Raw genomic sequence first — 12,416 nt, 5'->3', positions numbered from 1 at the left:
GCACTGGCAGTGGTGGCTGGACCATGATGATTCTGACTTCCTGCCTCAGGATGACCTGACTCACAAACTGGCTGACATTGTGAAGATCAACAATCAGCTGCGGCGCAATGAGCAGAACGGCGCAGCGGCCCATGTCATCGCAGAGGATGTGAAGCTCCTCCAGTTCCATGTGGCCACCATGGTGGACAATGAGCTGCCTGGCTTGCCCCGTGTGAGTCAGCATGCTCCCCACCCCTCTGTGGATTGGAGCCAGGGTGGGGGCTAGCATGAGGCCTCAGAGCTCTGGAAGAGGGCCCAGTGCTGACTTTCTGGGTTGCCCCCACCCTGTGTTTTTTCCTCACAGGCCATGCAGAAGTCTGGGCGTCCCCTCAAGTCCTTGAAACAGCGGTTGAAGGGCAAGGAAGGCCGGGTGCGAGGGAACCTGATGGGCAAACGAGTGGACTTCTCGGCCCGCACTGTCATCACTCCCGACCCCAACCTCTCCATTGACCAGGTCGGCGTGCCCCGCTCCATTGCCGCCAATATGACCTTTGCGGAGATTGTCACCCCTTTCAACATTGACAGGTGTGTCTCCGTTGGAAAGCCCTTCCCAGAATGGCTAGGGAAGACATGGCCTCAGTGGCAAGGCTTCGAGAGTCTGCTCATCCTACCTTGGGTGTGGGCTTGGAGCGAGGAGGAGTTGAAGTTCTGAAGTTTAACTTCCACTCAGGGCTCTGGGGTGAGGGTGGCTGCAGGGGCTTTTTAGGAAGCATTGAGTTCATTGCACCTCTTATCTTCCTAGACTTCAAGAACTAGTGCGCAGGGGGAACAGCCAGTACCCGGGGGCCAAGTACATCATCCGAGACAATGGCGATCGCATTGACTTGCGTTTCCACCCCAAGCCCAGTGACCTTCACCTGCAGACCGGCTATAAGGCACGTAGCAGGCCAGGGCCTCTCTCAGCCACCTGAACAGAAAGCTTTCTGAAATGGGGCAGGCTGGGATAGGCCATCTGAGTCTGTCTTGTTCATTGGGATCCAGACTTGACTGTCTTGTTAAAGGCTACTGCTGCCTAGGTGTACAGGGAGCTGCTGGCCTCTGGCATTCAGGGTGGGGGTGGCATAAACCCAGGGGCAGCATGCACATGGCAAGGAAGAGGGATCTGTGGAGCAGCAGTGCAGAAGGCTTTATGTTCGAAATGTCTCTTTTTTTTTCCCCGACTGAGTTCCTTGAGATTGATGGATGCTGTGTATCATTCATCCCTGATAACCTGGTGTTTGGCCCAGGGCCTTGTCCAGAGGAGTGTTATTAAGTGTTTCAAGTGAATTAGCACCGTGGTATCATCTCTCAGTTTGCAAAGGACTTTATTTATTTAAGAAGAAGACAGTATTGCTCTATCACCCAGGTTGGAGTGCAGAGTGCAGTGCTATGATCTTGGCTCACTGCAACCTCCACCTCCCAGGCTCAAGCGATTCTCCTGCCCCAGCCTCCCGAGTAACTGGGATTACAGGCACGCGCCACCACGCCCAGCTAATTTTTGTATTTTTAGTGGAGACGGGGTGTCACCGTGTTGACCAGGCTGGTCTCAAACAAATGACGTGCCCGCCTCAGCTTCCCAGAGTGCTTGGATTATAGGCGTGAGCCACCGCGCCCGACCTGCAAAGGGGATTTTAGGTCCATTGTCCTTTCATTCTTAGATACCTCCTTCACTGAGACCTTTTCCTTACCTCACCTCCCTAGGTGGAACGGCACATGTGTGATGGGGACATTGTTATCTTCAACCGGCAGCCAACTCTGCACAAAATGTCCATGATGGGGCATCGGGTCCGCATCCTCCCCTGGTCTACCTTTCGCTTGAATCTGAGGTCAGTCCCTGGCTGAGGGAAGCAGGTTGGAACTGCGGGGAGGCCAGTGGCGGGTGCCAGGCCAGGTGGCTCCTCGAGGTTTCGCTGCAGACATTTTCCCAACCCTGACTTTTCTCTTTCACTGTAGTGTGACAACTCCATACAATGCAGACTTTGATGGGGATGAGATGAACTTGCACCTGCCGCAGTCTCTGGAGACGCGGGCAGAGATCCAGGAGCTGGCCATGGTTCCTCGCATGATTGTCACCCCCCAGAGCAACCGGCCTGTCATGGGTATCGTGCAGGACACACTCACAGCAGTGCGCAAATTCACCAAGAGAGACGTCTTCCTGGAGCGGGTGTGTGTCCAAATGGAAACCTGGCTCACGTGGGCGGTGGGGCTCCTGGATGCAAGGTGGAGGCTGGGAGGAAGAGCTGTGTGTTTTTTCCTGACTTACCCAGCAGTGGTCTGTGAGATTGCCTTTTCTGGTGGGCGAACCAAAAGGGGGTTAGGAAAACTCAGAGGCCAGAAAGGTGTAAGGCATTAATTCCTCATTTAATTCCTTAAAATTTCTTTCTTTTTTTTCTTTTTTTTTTTTTTTGAGACAGTCTTGCTCTGTTGCCCAGGCTGGAGTGCAGTGGCACGTTCTCAGCTCACTGCAGGCTCCATCTCCTGGGTTCCTGCCATTCTCCTGCCTCAGCCTCCTGAATAGCTGGGACTACAGGTGCTTGCCACCACGCCCGGCTAATTTTCTGTATTTTTTAGTGGAGACGGTGTTTCACCGTGTTAGCCAGGATGGTCTCGATCTCCTGACATCGTGATCTGCCTTCCTCGGCCTCCCAAAGTGCTGGGATTACGGGCGTGAGCCACTGCGCCCGGCTAATTCCTTAAAATTTCATGTAATACCTGGTATTGTCTGTAAAGGAAAGGTAAACAGAAAAATAAGTAGCACCTGGTTAAAATTTTATTTTTGTATTTTAACCTTCACTTATTTTCTAATTATTAAAATAAATTTATGCTTATTAAAGAACAAAAACAAAAATTTCGCTATTACAACGAATTTTTAACTAAAAGTTTTTGCGACTGGGCATGGTGACTCACACTTGTAATTCTAGCACTTTGGGAGGCCAAGGCAAGGCACATCATTTGAGGCCAGAGGTTGGAGACAGCCCTGACCAACATGGAGAAACCCCATCTCTACCAACAATACAAAAATTAGCCAGACGTGGTGGCAGGTGCCTGTAACCCCAGCTACTTGAGAGGCTGTGGCAGGAGAATTGCGTGACCCCAGGAGGCGGAGGTTGCAGTGAGCCCTGATCGCACCATTGCCCTCCAGCCTGGGTAACAGCGCAAGACCCTGTCTCAAAAATAAAAGTTTGGAAAAAACTTCTCCTGTCATCTTTGCCTCCAAAATCTGGCTTTCTCCCTTGGGCAGGGAAACCTCCCCAACATTTCTCTCTCATCCCTGAGATGTGGGGCCTGCAGTCTGACTTCCTGTCTACGTTACTTTGTCTCACAGGGTGAAGTGATGAACCTCCTGATGTTCCTGTCAACGTGGGACGGGAAGGTGCCACAGCCGGCCATCCTGAAGCCCCGGCCCCTGTGGACAGGCAAGCAGATCTTCTCCCTCATCATACCTGGTCACATCAATTGTATCCGTACCCACAGCACCCACCCCGATGATGAAGACAGCGGCCCTTACAAGCACATCTCTCCTGGGGACACTAAGGTAGGGCCTGGCTTGTGGTTATGTGGGGACAGAATCTGGACATAGGAGCCAGCACCAGAGCGGGGGACCTGAGTGGGTGCTTTGTCCTTAGGTGGTGGTGGAGAACGGGGAGCTGATCATGGGCATCCTGTGTAAGAAGTCTCTGGGCACGTCAGCTGGTTCCCTGGTCCACATATCCTACCTAGAGATGGGCCATGACATCACTCGCCTCTTCTACTCCAACATTCAGACCGTCATTAACAACTGGCTCCTCATCGAGGGTGAGCATGGAGGCGTGGTACCAGGACCTCTCTGTGAATTCTCTAACTTCTTACTGTCCTTCCATCCCTTTCTTTCCTCCTTGGATTTGGTGCCCCCTGCTTCTACTGTTGGCTATAATTCCATTCCATGTTTCTTAGAGGTCCAAAGGGGTTTGCTGATGCCTTTCCCTGTCTCTAGGTCATACCATTGGCATTGGGGACTCTATTGCTGATTCTAAGACTTACCAGGACATTCAGAACACTATTAAGAAGGCCAAGCAGGATGTAATAGAGGTGAGAGGGAAGGCCACCAGAGATGGAATAAGGGGTTTCCAGGGACTTTGAAGTTAGCATCATCAAGAGCAAAGGGAGTGTAAAGTTAGAGGGAAGGGGCGGGGAGTAGGGATTGATGTCTCACCAAGAGCTCTGCCTCCAGGTCATCGAGAAGGCACACAACAACGAGCTGGAGCCCACCCCAGGGAACACTCTGCGGCAGACCTTTGAGAATCAGGTGAACCGCATTCTTAATGATGCCCGAGACAAGACTGGCTCCTCTGCTCAGAAATCCCTGTCTGAATACAACAACTTCAAGTCTATGGTCGTGTCTGGAGCTAAAGGTTCCAAGATTAACATCTCCCAGGTGAGGAGCCTTGTCTTTCCACATACGGGGCCACACTGAAGTTTGGGAGGAGGAAGGAAGGTGTTTGCATGTATTAGGGTCAGGAGGATCACGGGAGTTGGGAAGAAATCTTGGGAACTGTTAAGGCAGAGGGAATTCAGTACACCCCACCTTTCTGTTTCCCAGGTCATTGCTGTCGTCGGGCAGCAGAACGTGGAGGGCAAACGGATTCCATTTGGCTTCAAGCACCGGACTCTGCCTCACTTCATCAAGGATGACTACGGGCCCGAGAGCCGTGGCTTTGTGGAGAACTCCTACCTAGCCGGCCTCACCCCCACCGAGTTCTTTTTCCACGCCATGGGGGGTCGTGAGGGGCTCATTGACACGGCTGTCAAGACTGCTGAGACTGGTGAGGCTTTCCTTAGGGGTCTTCCTTGGGCTGTTACCAGGGACTGCTGCAGGCTGAGAAACCCCTGACAGGTGGGGAGTGGAAATGCTCAGGCTCCTATTCCCAGGGTATAATTCTGGCCCTTGTGGAAAGAATAGAGACTCAAGAGTAGGCAAACACCCTTGTTTGGATTGCTGTGCAGCATTCCGCAGTGCAGGGATAGAGCTTTCCAGGGCTCTGCTGGCCTGTCCCATTGGGGTGGTGCCTGCTGGGCTTTTTGTCCATCTAGTGGTAGACACTGAGTTTTCATTCAAAGATCCTAGACAAAGGGAATACTAGCTGACTCTTTTGAGAGTCAGTTAGGTTACGGCCCCAGCCTGGGTCTTTGGGCTTTGTCATCCCCTTTTTGCCTTGGGTCCTACAACTGATTACTTCCCTCCAGGATACATCCAGCGGCGACTGATCAAGTCCATGGAGTCAGTGATGGTGAAGTACGACGCGACTGTGAGGAACTCCATCAACCAGGTGGTGCAGCTGCGCTACGGTGAAGACGGCCTGGCAGGCGAGAGCGTTGAGTTCCAGAACCTGGCTACGCTGAAACCTTCCAACAAGGCTTTTGAGAAGAAGTGAGGAGGCGGGCAGGCGGGTGGTTCTCGCCCCTGGGGCTCAGGGCCTGAGTAGTAGGATTCCTATACCTATTCCAGAGAGATAGCCTGGTATGTGTCTTGCACTAGAGCTTACCTTTCAACGTCCTTTTCCCACCTATCTGAAACAGCTGTGTGACACGGGGGAGGAGGTGGATGGAGGTGGATTTAAGATCAGTCCCCATTTTGTCCCTGCCGATATTATAAAGCAGATGCAGAGGGGTGGGCCTGTACTCAGGTCCCACTGGCAGTCCTTGGGCCTGAATTTTTCTCTGTCCAAGATTCTTGCCTCCAAACCACTGTACCTGGTCGGCTGTGCACGTCTGGGAACCTTAGAGCGCATTTTGTGGGGACCAAGGTCCCAGAGCCTACCTGCCCACTGGCTACCCCTTGCACTTCCAGGTTCCGCTTTGATTATACCAATGAGAGGGCCCTGCGGCGCACTCTGCAGGAGGACCTGGTGAAGGACGTGCTGAGCAACGCACACATACAGAACGAGTTGGAGCGGGAATTTGAGCGGATGCGGGAGGATCGGGAGGTGCTCAGGGTCATCTTCCCAACTGGAGACAGCAAGGTGTGTGTGGCTGGGAAGTGCTAACACTAGAGATGTGCCTCCCTGGATGGCTGTCCCCAGACACAACCCTCCCTCCATATCCTCCTCCCTCAGGTTGTCCTCCCCTGTAACCTGCTGCGGATGATCTGGAACGCTCAGAAAATCTTCCACATCAACCCACGCCTTCCCTCCGACCTGCACCCCATCAAAGTGGTGGAGGGTGAGTACCTGCTTAGGGGTCTCCCAGCCAGGCTAGGGGATAGGAGACTGCTGGGCCCTGGTCTGATGATCTCCTCACCTCTAATTGGTCCCCAGGAGTCAAGGAATTGAGCAAGAAGCTGGTGATTGTGAATGGGGATGACCCACTAAGTCGGCAGGCCCAGGAAAATGCCACGCTGCTCTTCAACATCCACCTGCGGTCCACGTTGTGTTCCCGCCGCATGGCGGAGGAGTTTCGGCTCAGTGGGGAGGCCTTCGACTGGCTGCTTGGGGAGATTGAGTCCAAGTTCAACCAAGCTATTGTGAGTGTTGTTTTCCTCCTTTTACCTGTTGACTTCTGTGGTTTCCAAGAAGAGCCCACTTCTGTCCACAATCACCTAATAATAGTTGTCATTCATGGAGAGACTACTGTGTACCTTACCAAGTCCTGTGTTTGGGCCATTATCCCTTTGTACCATCATGGCTTTAAAACACTCCTAGCGTGGGAGGGTTTGTTAGTCCCACGTTGCAGAGAAAAACTGAGGTTTGGGCTGGGCGCAGTGGCCCATGCCTGTAATCCCAGCACTTTGGGAGGCCGAGGCAGTCGGATCACAAAGTCAAGAGATGGAGACCATCCTGGCCAACATGGTGAAACCCCGTCTCTACTAAAAATACAAAAATTAGCTGGGTGTGGTGGCGTGCACCTGTAGTCCCAGCTACTCTCTGGAGGCTGAGGCAGGAGAATCACTTGAACCCTTGGAGGCGGAGGTTGCAGTGAGCTGAGATCATGCCACTGCACTCCATCCCGGTGACAGAGCGAGACTCCGTCAAAAAAAAAAAACAAAAAAACTCAGGCTTGGAGAGAGAGACTGGATTGTATGATGGTCATATAGGAAGTAAGTGGCATGACTAGGATATGACATAGAATTCTTTTTTTCTTCTTCTTCCCTGCACTCCCTGCTGTGTGCAGAGTCTAATTTAGATAAAGATAGGGAATTAGGGCTGGGTGTAATGGCTCACGCCCATAATCCCAGCACTTTGGGAGGCCGAGGTGGGTGGGTGGGTCAGGAGTTCTAGACCAGCCTAACCAACATGGTGAAATACAAAAATTAGCCAGGTGTGGTGGTGCGCGCCTGTAATCCCAGCTACTTGGGAGGCTGAAGCAGGAGAATCGCTTGAACCCGGGAGGCGGAGGTTGCGGTGAGCCGAGATTACACCTTTGCACTCCAGCCTGGGCAAGAGAGCGAGACTCTGTCTCAAAAAAAAAAAGGAGTAAATAGAAAAAAAGATTTATAGATAGTGGAATATGCTTTCACTGGCTTTAAGGATTTTATAGGATAATAGGGTAAAGCACTGTCATAGGTGTACCTCTGAACCTGTTTACTGTAAGTCAATTTTTATAAATTAAATAATTAAAAATGTATTAGGGAACACCATAGAACATGGCTGAAAGAAATTTAAAAAGACCTAAATGAAGCTGGGTGCTGTGGCCTACTCCTGTAATCCCAGCACTTTGGGAGACTGAGGTGGGCAGATCACCTGAGGTCAGGAGTTCGAGAACAGCCTGACCAACAGGAAGAAACCCCACCTTTACTAAAAATACAAAATTAGCTGGGTGTGGTTGGCATATGCCTGTAATCCCAGCTGCTCGGGAGGTGAGACAGGAGAATCACCTGAACCTGGGGGTGGAGGTTGCAGTGACCCGAGATTGCGCCATTGTACTCTAGCCTGGGCAACAAGAGTGAGACTCTGTTTTTTTTTTTTTTTTTTTTTTTTTATAAAACCCCTAAATGAAAGACCTCTCGTGTTCATGGATTGGAAGACTTAATATTGTTGAATAGCACTACTTCCCAAAGTGAGCTGTATAGATCCAATATAATCCCTATCAAAATTCCAACTGGTTTTTTTCACAGACATTTATAACTTGATGTTAAAATTCATATGGAAATGCAAAGGATATAGTATAGCCAAGACAATATTTAAAAGTAACAAAAGTTGGACAACTCACATTCCCTGATTTCAAAACTTACTACAAAGCTACAGTAAGCAAGACAGTGTGCTTCTATCATAAAGATACATATAAAGACTGATAGAGTAGAATTGAGAGTCCAGAAATAAACCCTCACATTTATGGTCACTTGATTTTTTGCAAGAGTCCCAATTTAATTAAATGGGGTAAGAATACTCTTGTTAGCAAATACTGCTAGGGCAACTAGATACCCACATGCAGAAGAATGAAGTTGGATTCCTACCTCATACCATGTACAAAAACTATCTCAAAACGCCTAAATTCAAGAGCTGACACTATAAAAATACTCTTAGAAGGAAACTTGAATAAGTCTTCATGACTGGCTTAGGCAGTGAATTCTTATGTATGATACCAAAAGCATAAGCATCCAAAGGAAAAAATAGATGAATTGGACTTCATCAAAATATAAAACTTCATGGTTCATAGTACACTATCAAGAAAGTAAAAAGATAACACAGAGAATGGGAGAAAATATTTGGAAGTCATCTGATAAGGGCCATACATATAGAATACGTAAAGGACAATATAGCAGGTCAATAAAAAGTCTCAATGGATTTCAATACTTGTTTCCTGGGTGGGTGCGGTGGCTCACGCCTGTAATCCCAGTACTTTGGGAGGCTGAGGCGGGCGGATCACCTGAGGTCGGGAGTTTGAGACCAGCCTGACCAACATGGAGAAACACCATCTCTACTAAAAATACAAAATTAGCCGGGCTTGGTGGCGCATGCCTGTAATCCGAGTTACTCGGGAGGCTGAGGCAGGACAATCACTTGAACCCGGGAGGTGGAGGTTGCAGTCAGCCAAGATCGTGCCATTGCACTCCAGCCTGGGCAACAAGAGTGAGACTCCATCTCAAAAATAATAATAAAAGGCCAGGCACGGTGGGTCACGCCTGTAACCCCAGCTTTGGGAGGCCAAAAGGGGGTGGATCCATGAGGTCAGGAGATAAGAGACCATCCTGACTAACATGGTGAAACCCCGTCTCTACTAAAAAAAAATACAAAAAATTAGCCGGGCGTGGTGGCAGGTGCCTGTAGTCCCAGCTACTCGGGAGGCTGAGGCAGGAGAATGGTGTGAACCTGGGAGGCGGAGGTTGCAGTGAGCCAAGACCGCGCCACTGCACTCCAGCCTGGGCGACAGAGTGAGACTCTGTCTCAAAAAATAACATAATAGCCTGTAATCCCAGCACTTTGGGAGGCCGAGACGGGCGGATCATGAGGTCAGGAGATCGAGACCATCCTGGCTAATACGGTGAAACCCCGTCTCTACTAAACAATACAAAAAACTAGCCGGGCGAAGTAGCGGGTACCTGTAGTCCCAGCTACTCGGGAGGCTGAGGCAGGAGAATGGCGTGAACCCGGGAGGAGGAGCTTGCAGTGAGCTGAGATCCGGCCACTGCACTCCAGCCTGGGTGACAGAGCAAGACTCCGTCTCAAAAAAAAAAAAATATATATATATATATATATATATATATAAAATAATAAAATTTAAAAACATGTTTCCCCGAATAAGAGTACTACTTATGTAAATGATCAGTAAGTGCATGAAAAGATCCTCAACATCATTAGCCATCAGGGATAATGCACATGAAACCAGAGCGATGTGCCACTTCATGTCCACTAGTGTGACTGTAATCCAAACACAGATAATAACAAGTGTTGACAAGGATGTGGAAAAATTAGAACCCTCATACATTGCTAGTAGAAAAGGTACAACTGCTTTAGGAAGTTAAACATAGAGTTACCATATGGCCCAGCAGTTTCATTCCTAGATCTACACACACACACACACACACACACACACACACAAGAGAACAGAAAGCATACACACACACACACACACACACGAGAACAGAAAGCATATGGCCACGCAAACATTTATACACAAATGTTCATATCAGTGTTACTGTAGTTAAGCAGTGAAAACAACTTAAGTGTCCACTGATGAATGTATAAGCAAAATGTGGTAGATCGCATATCCATTCGAGGGAACATCATTCAGCAATAAAAAGTAATGAACAGGCTGGGCGTGGTGGCTCACGCCTGTAATCCCAGCACTTTGGGAGGCCGAGGCAGGCAGATCACTTGAGGTCAGGAGTTCCAGAACAGCCTGCCCAACATGGTGAAACCTCATCTCTACCAAAAATAGGAAAATTAGCCAGGTGTGGTGGCACACGCTTGTTATCCCAGCTACTTGGGAGTTTAAGGCAGGAGGATCACTTGAACCTGGGCAGCAGAGGTTGCAGTGAGCTGAGTGAGATTGCATCACTGTACTCCAGCCTGGGCAACAGAGGGAGACCGTCTCAAAAAAAAAGTAACAGCCAAGCACAGTGGCTGATGTCTGTAATCCTAGCTCTTTGGGAGGCTGAGGTAGGAAGATTGCTTGAGCCCAGAAGTTCAAGACCACCCTTGGGCACATGGCAAAACCCCATCTACAAAAAAATTTAGCCGGGTGTGGTGGAGTGCCTCTGTAATAACAGCTACTTGGGAGGCTGAGGTGGGAGGATCACCTGAGGCCAGGAGGTTGAGGCTGCATTAGTGAGCTGAGATCATGCTACTGTACTTCAGCCTGGGTGACAGTGAGACTCTAAGGAAAAAAAAAAAGTAATGAGCTGTCAAGCCACAGAAAGACAGTGATAAGCCAGATGCGGTGGCTCGTAACTATAATCTTAACACTTTGGGAGGCCAAGGCAGGAGGTTCACCAGAGCCCAGGAGTTGGAGACCAGCCTGGGCAACATTAACGAAATCCTGTCTCTACCAGTGATGAACTTTAAATGTATATTTACTTAGTGGAAGAAGTTAGTCTGAAAAAGTTAGATGCTGTGTGATTACAGTTTAATTTCATATGTGACTATCTCATAACACATATGGGGAGCTTCCTATTTAGCTGTTATAGAATGAATATTTACCCGGTAATTTTAATGTAGGTTTAGAAGTTTGAATCTTGGCCAGGTGCAGAGGCTCACACCTGTAATCCTAGCACTTTGGGAGGCCGAGGCGGGTGGATCACTTGAGGTTGGGAGTTTGAGACCAGCCTGACCAACATGGTGAAACCCCGTCTCTACTAAAGATACAAAAAAATATTAGCTGGGTGTGGTGGCACACACCTGTAATACCAGCTACTTGGGAGGCTGAGGCAGGAGAATTGCTTGAACCTGGGAGGCAGAAGTTGCAGGGAGGCAGAAGTTGCAGTGGGCCAAGATTGCGCCATTGCACTCCATCCTGGGCGACAGGGTGAGATTCCATCTCAGAAAAAAAAAAAAAAGAAAGAAATTTGGATCTCAGATGGTATAGTAGCTTTCTTTGGATGTGCTGCATACCAGGTGCCAAATGGTGTCCTATAAATGGAAGCTCTTGTGTGAGGAAGGGGATGATCAAATAGGAGTTTTTTTTTTTTCTTTTAGAGTTTGTCTGCCTTTTCCAAACTCATCTACCCATGTCCTTTAAGGTTACAGTTCTGGCCCTGACTGTGATAAGCCAGATGCGGATCCGCATCCTGCTCTCATTAACCGAAAGAGAGGCGTTGGCTTTGTCTGATGCTAGCTTTTCCTCTTTTCCTTAGGCCCATCCTGGGGAAATGGTGGGAGCTCTGGCTGCACAGTCCCTTGGAGAACCTGCCACCCAGATGACCTTGAATACCTTCCACTATGCTGGTGTGTCTGCCAAGAATGTGACACTGGGTGTGCCCCGACTTAAGGAGCTCATCAACATTTCCAAGAAGCCAAAGACCCCTTCACTTACCGTCTTCTTGTTGGGCCAGTCTGCTCGAGATGCTGAGAGAGCCAAGGTAGGGATCCAGGGGTGCTGGGCTTCTTGGCAGGAAGAAAAGAACAACTCAGCTGGGCGCGGTGGCTCACGCCTGTAATCCCAGCACTTTGGGAGGCCAAAGCGGGTGGATCACCTGAGGTCAGGAGTTGAAGACCAACCTGGCCAACGTGGTGAAACCCCGTCTCTACTAAAAATACAAAAATTAGCTGGGCATGGTGGCGCGTGCCTGTAATCCCAGCTACTAGTAGGGGCGGAGGCAGGAGGATCGCTTGAACCTGGGAGGCAGAGGTTGCAGTGAGCTGAGATTGTGCCACTGCCCTCCAGCTTGGACAAGAGCGAGACTCCATCTCAAAAAAAAAAAACAAAAGAAGAACTATTCCCGTTGAATAAAGGGTTTTGGATTCCCTTGATAAGGAGAGTTAGAA

The 12,416-nt window shown here is 49.5% G+C and overlaps 1 protein-coding gene across 4 annotated transcripts in view; it reads left to right on the top strand.

Moving 5' to 3' along the window:
* POLR2A (RNA polymerase II subunit A) overlaps positions 1-12,416 on the top strand; it is a 33,809-nt gene that overhangs the window by 14,927 nt on the left and 6,466 nt on the right. For all 4 annotated transcript variants that reach the window (XM_050765177.1, XM_050765175.1, XM_050765176.1 and 1 more), the window contains exons 6-20: positions 50-211; positions 344-564; positions 782-914; positions 1,720-1,844; positions 1,972-2,182; positions 3,344-3,553; positions 3,645-3,813; positions 3,992-4,086; positions 4,229-4,432; positions 4,598-4,820; positions 5,242-5,425; positions 5,846-6,017; positions 6,111-6,216; positions 6,312-6,517; positions 11,786-12,010. In XM_050765177.1, coding sequence (XP_050621134.1) covers positions 50-211; positions 344-564; positions 782-914; positions 1,720-1,844; positions 1,972-2,182; positions 3,344-3,553; positions 3,645-3,813; positions 3,992-4,086; positions 4,229-4,432; positions 4,598-4,820; positions 5,242-5,425; positions 5,846-6,017; positions 6,111-6,216; positions 6,312-6,517; positions 11,786-12,010 — 2,646 coding nt within the window. The remainder of the gene's footprint in view (positions 1-49; positions 212-343; positions 565-781; positions 915-1,719; positions 1,845-1,971; positions 2,183-3,343; positions 3,554-3,644; positions 3,814-3,991; positions 4,087-4,228; positions 4,433-4,597; positions 4,821-5,241; positions 5,426-5,845; positions 6,018-6,110; positions 6,217-6,311; positions 6,518-11,785; positions 12,011-12,416) is intronic.

The sequence above is a fragment of the Macaca thibetana genome, chromosome 16, assembly GCF_024542745.1.
Source record: "Macaca thibetana thibetana isolate TM-01 chromosome 16, ASM2454274v1, whole genome shotgun sequence".
Lineage (NCBI taxonomy): Eukaryota > Metazoa > Chordata > Mammalia > Primates > Cercopithecidae > Macaca > Macaca thibetana.
This window is presented reverse-complemented; position numbering and strand designations above follow the sequence as displayed.